We start from the raw sequence: 6000 nt of genomic DNA on the forward strand, positions 1-6000 counted from the left end.
CCATGCTGGTAAATTTGTGCTTCTCCCCACTGCCCCTCTACAAAATATTAAAATAACAAAAGGCAAAGGAACATAGCACAGTGCTGTATTTCTCAATAGGTCAGGCCAGAGACAAAGTCAGTCGGTCTCACACTAATATTCTGGAAATTGATATATGACAAAATTCAAACAAAATAAAGTATAAGGGAACATTCAATCTGCAGACGAAGCAATGCCATCTCATATTAGCTAGAAATACTGGAACTTGCTCATCAAACCAGCATCAAGTGCTGTTCTACTGTCGTTTCTCCTCATCTAAAGTTTCCTTTTGTATACATATCTATCACATCAGTTTACTTACTGCTTTGTTTCTTTCATATGGTTACATGCAATTTTGCTCTGCTGCTCTTAACCATGCATGGAAGACAGCATTTCTTATACCACATATTTAACCATAACTAAAACTACACTTTTTCAAACCAATTTTATAATTGGCCAATTCAGCACACTACTCAGCCACCTCAGATAATTATCAATTCCTGCTCCCCACAGAAGGTAAAAACCTCACTTTTTTGAAAGAAGGAAATCCAGCTGCTAACTACAGTAACATTGAACAGCAATGGAACCTCATACACAAAAACATAAAGATTCCAAAAACCACGTTCTTTTCGTATTAGTTACCCAAATAAACAAATGTTGCACAACTCTGGACTTGCCACCTTTGACAAACTTACCTGAAGAACCTGGAATTCACTCTACGTTTGGACATGAAAATATTATTTCCTGCAATCCTTGCTTGTTTACTGTTTCCTTACGCATCTCTTTTCAGCTTTATCTCACTATTATACCGCTTGAACAGAGCATTGACTAAAAATATATCTGCTTTGGGTAAGCTTTTTTTTTTTTTAAAAAAAAAAACATAGTATTTTGACAGCCTGTTTCATTTTGCAATGTTGTTAGCTTTCAATTTCAACTGATTTCTGCTTAAAACTGCTAGTACTGTTTAAAAAACACCATGTGAAAATGAAAATTTTGATGAAATACCCAGTAACTTCTTCTGCTGCTTCAATAGAACAACATCTAGCCTATTTCACATATCGCTGGTTGGTTACTAAATTAGGTAGCATTCACTAATTTTGAAGGTCAATCCCATACAACATTTCAGACCTCCATCAACCTGTCAGTTGTGCTTAGCAGATGAGAAAAAAAGCTGAGAAAAACCAAGAACAAAACACAGAATTGCCAATTTTATTCCTTAGCATCCTGTGTGCTTCCCACCCAGTACTAAACTACAACATAAAAATGCCTTTGCTACACTCCAGAGTAATGGAAAACTACACATGCACGCTGAACAGACAAGTCCTGAGTCAACTTTGCTCAGTATCAAAGAAGATGAGTATCAACACTACCTGGAAATTTTGGGCTTTTGGTCACAGAGAACCTGTTACATGCTGACAGTGTCCTCCTAATGCTGGAAAATCCAGGAAAACATATTGAGATAACATGTTCTCTTTTTCCTTAGCATGTGGTAAAGAAGAAAGTAAGTGTATTTACTGGGCACTTGCTATCAAAGATGAACATATCCTGATGCTCCAAGCAAACTGTATTTACAGTATCCTGATGGGAAGTGCAGAATTTGCATTTGTTTTACTTCTCATCTCTTCAGGTTAGCTACTGTGAAAATCTGCATATCACATACATGGTGCTTAGAAACTTATACAAAAAAGCATGTCATTTATAACACCTCGATGGTCACAAACTAGTAAACTGAGAATTCACTCAGATATACTTTTTTTTAATTTGCAAAGCAAATCAGCAAATGGAAAGGTTATAAAGTTGTGCTTAAGTTTCTACAAAGAGCTTTGTTTAATTTCATGCATAAAAGTCCAACTTCAGACTGCAGTACAACTAGGAAATACCAGCAGCAGCTTTTACCAGATTATTTTGTATAGAGTCAGTAACCAGCAATTCAGTAAATCCTGAAATGCGATGCATGCCAAGGGAAGGCAAAGAAGCCCAGTGAGTTTTACTGTTGTGAAATAAAATCTCTTTTCATTCTTGTACAAGAGATAATGTCACATAAAGTCAAGAGGGAAGAGCAGTTTCAATTTTCTGAGGTGCAAATATATTATTTATAAGCAAATAAGACAAAGAAACAAAACAAAGTCCCAGAATTATCCATCAAGCCGATCATGTATGCCTCCCATAAAAACTGAATGAATTAGGAGGAAGTGGGAAAGGGTGGAGCTGGCAGTCACATTTAAACAAATGGAACAGCAGTTCTGTAATCATATCCAACTGGACAAATTTAATCTTAACTATAAATTCAATTATCGTTCCTAAAGACTTATAGCAGACCTTTTCCTGTATAAGATTATAGATAATATTGATCTTTGTTTTGGTAATAAATCAGGAGTTTAATTCCATAGTAGCAGATGGTACGTCTAGAAAGAAAGGGCCCTTCCAAAATAAAACAGCAGGACTGAGAGGATGTGATTTGCTATCAGCATATGGCCAATCTGAATGACTTAAATACAAACGATGAAAACTGACACCATAGATGAGATGAATGAGAATGCAGTTCTATTCAATCAATTTTTTACTGAAAAGTCACACACCAAGGGTTATGTGACAAAGAAAAAGCTGTTAAGAACATGGAGGTAGGAGGTATGAATAAATCTTCCAAAATTCTTCATTTGTTGGATTTTTTTTTTTAATGAAGGACTCTTCAGGAGTAGAAAGCTCAACTCAGAGTTACGCTCCGGTTCTGCAAAGACTTCCGTCTCCCTTTTGTCTGAATAAGGTACTGTTAACCAGAGCAAACTGGGGCCTGTGCAGCCTTCCCCTTCCCCTCAGCACACACTTGTCAAAACTCTTAAAGACAGACATTGCTCCAGCACTTGAGTCATAGGACAATGCTCTGACAGCGAGTTCTGCTCCTATCTATGGATGTCCTAAGGTATTTAGGACCAAACAGGTGGTCATTTATAATCCATCACCCCATTTCCTAAAGACACTTCCAAAAGACTGCACTATCTCTGACTAACATAACTGAATCTAATGGAAAAAAAAAGCAGACTGATCTTCCAGAGAGAAAAACAGAAGCAGAGAACTGTCCATTCCAGTGATTTGACAGTTCTGAAGAAGCAATTTCACATTCACGTGCCTCTATTTCCCTCCTGATCCTTTGTCAGAACTGACTGATCATATTTCCAGCTCATTAGTGATGCCAGTCAAAGACTGTTCAAACACTGTCTACACAAAACAAGGTCTTATGTTAGCAAACTTCCACAGAAAAAGTCAAGAAATCAGCAGATTACTAGGAAGACTGTCAAAGTGAGAGATGAATTTAAAAAGGATCCATAACAGTACACTTTTCTGTCCTACTGATGACTCCAGTGGCTTCTGAAGCCATGGAAATACAACAACAGCGCAGAAGTCTCTGATAGTGGAATTAGGAAAGAATGCAACAAAGAATCCAAATTCAGATGGCCTTTCAGGTTGTCCTTCTGATCTGATGAAAATATCTGCCCAGCCTCATGGTTTCACAGAATCACAGACTCATTAAGGTTGGAAAAGCCCACCGCAATCATCTAGTCCAACTGTTTCAGTACCTCAAAGCCTAATGTTATCTACTATCCCCTGAAACTCCAGGAACAACACATTTCCAGACTATTTGGTGCAACCAATGGAGCTTTTGAAGCAACTTCATTTTTTAAATAACCAGGCACCCCCTCAGAAGACTGTTTTCCTTACTAATACATGGCTTGCAGTGCTTCACACAAACCTGCAGACTTCCTACACTTCAATCCAAAGGTTGTGCATGGAGCACTCATTAATTAAACAAGCTCCACACAGCATTATCTCATCCTATATTTTCTACACGATATAAATTCAGAACTGCTCTACTCGAATTGCAAAATTCTGTTACCAGCACCGCAGGACTTCCATTCACTTTAACAGAGAGATAAGAGAATGAAATCCAGCAGGAGGTTTGCGAGATTTTTTTTTTCACCAATGCCTCCTGTCTACATATAGACAAACTGGAAATAGTCTTGCTTTAAACAGGCTGAGCAGCAAAGTCAGGCACTATTCTATAAGAACAGCCCGCCCACTATTTTAAAGCAGAGGAAGAATTCTACTCATTCTAAACCCGCGTTGTTCCAGAGTGAGCGAGCAAGCCTCATACTCCAGGCTCCACGAAGGCAAACACGTGCGTGCAAACTCCGTTTTATTCCTGTACGATATAGGAAAAGTTCTGTTGCTTGCTTTTTTTTTTTTTTTTTTTAAATAAAGTTATAAACAACGGAATGCAGAAGGATGACGCGAGGAAAGCCCCGCTTTGCACCACAGCGAGATCTCCGCCTGTTACAAAGTTACCGACGCGGTCCCGAGGCGCTCCGGGAGGCGCCCCCGGCCTCCCCCCGCCGCACGGACACGCGGCGCTGCGCGGAGCCGCGCTCTTCCTGCGCTCCGGGAGCGGAACCGGGGGGGCCGCGCGGTGCGGCGGAGGGGCGCGGTACTTACTGGTTGGTGGGGGGCGCGTTCAGCGGGATGGCCACCTCCTCCTCCTCGTACTCCGGACCGTCCAGCGAGTCGCCCTCGTCCACGGCCGCCAGCCCGCCGGCCGGGGGCAGGGGCGGCGGCGGCGGCAGCGGGGGGAAGGCGGCGGCGCCCGGCTCGCCGGGTGGCGGCGGGGCTCCGGCCGAGCCGAGCGCCAGCAGCCCCAGCTCCGAGCACAGAGCCGGGCCGGCGCCCGGGCTATCCCCGCCGGATCCGGAGCCGGGCGGGAAGGCGCCCTGCGGCCCCGGCGCTATGCCGCGGCAGTGCCCCGGCTCTGCGGCGGCCGCCGTCCCGGTCGAGGAGACCGAACCGCCGTCCTCGGCCCCGGCCTCGGCCGCCATCATGTTGAGCCTCGCCCCCCCCTCCCCTCCGCCGCTCGCCCGCCCGCCGCCGCACGCCGGGAAGGTGGCGACAAAGGGGCCCCGGCCCGCCCCGCCCCGGCGGGGAACGGAGCCGGGACAAGGGCAAAACTCTCCTGGCGGAGACGGGCCGCGAACAATACCCGGCTGGGCGGGGGCTGCGCGCTCACGGCGGCTCCGCAGGGCCCCGACGCGGCTGCCTCGGCCCCGCCGGCCGCCAGGGGAGCGGCTCCGCCGCCCCGCGCGCTCTCCCCGCCCCCGTGTGCCCGCGAGTGGGGGGGGGAGGGGAGTAAGAAGGGCGGCGGAGGGAGGGAGAACGGGAGGACGGGTTGCGCATGCGCGCCTCTGCCCCGCCTCATCCGTACGGGCGCGTGCGCGGAGCAGGGTGCGTGAAGAAGGGGGAGCGTCGGCGCCGCGTGGGAGAGGAAAATGCGGTTTAGGAGCGGCCCTGCGGCCCGCCCCGCGCTGATGCGGTGGGACGGGGCGGCGGTTCGAGCGACCGGTGGCCGACCTTCCTTTTGAAGGAAAGAAGTAGAAAAAGCTGTAGGAGATAAAAGCGAGGAAAAGCGGCAGGTGGCACGGGGGCACGCAGGGGGCTTGCGGGGACGGTGCGCTCGGAGCGCGCCGAGCCCGTGCGGCGTTCCACCGTTAGCCAGTCTGTCGCAGAACTGCGCGTGGCTCTGCTACGTGAGCGTCAAGCTGAGCGGGTAGGAAAGAACCTCGTGCTCTATGGGCGCAGTGTTACAGGCGGGCAGTATACCGTGGAGATACTTTTTGTTTCTTGTTATCGTTTTTTTTCTTCTTTTTTCTCTCTCAGTAATAAAAGAGCTGGCAAATAGCAGCACGTTGACACTTGCCTCTCAACAGTTCTCAGAAGGCATCTAAACATTCAGGTTTTCAAAGCCTTGTTTTACCAAAAGAATTAAGTGAATTTCTCCCGAGGCCACTAAAACAAACTCCTACTCCCGCTTCCACCGCCCTGCAGCCAACCTCCTTTTATCTACCGAAATGAACCTTCGTATCTTGCCTTCCGAAGGCAGAATCTGCTTCCAGAACCTGCAACACTGCGAGTACTCGTGGGACTGTGCTGGGCTGCTGC

General features: G+C 46.6%; 1 protein-coding gene across 1 annotated transcript in view; it reads right to left on the reverse strand.

The window, feature by feature from the left end:
• Positions 1-5107, reverse strand: part of RASA1 (RAS p21 protein activator 1) — a 60623-nt gene extending 55516 nt beyond the window's left edge. The window contains exon 1 of the mRNA XM_048932029.1: positions 4507-5107. Within this exon, the coding sequence (XP_048787986.1) occupies positions 4507-4886 (380 nt within the window). The 5' untranslated portion in view covers positions 4887-5107. The remainder of the gene's footprint in view (positions 1-4506) is intronic.
• Between the last annotated feature and the right edge of the window lie 893 nt (positions 5108-6000).

The sequence above is a fragment of the Lagopus muta genome, chromosome Z, assembly GCF_023343835.1.
Source record: "Lagopus muta isolate bLagMut1 chromosome Z, bLagMut1 primary, whole genome shotgun sequence".
Lineage (NCBI taxonomy): Eukaryota > Metazoa > Chordata > Aves > Galliformes > Phasianidae > Lagopus > Lagopus muta.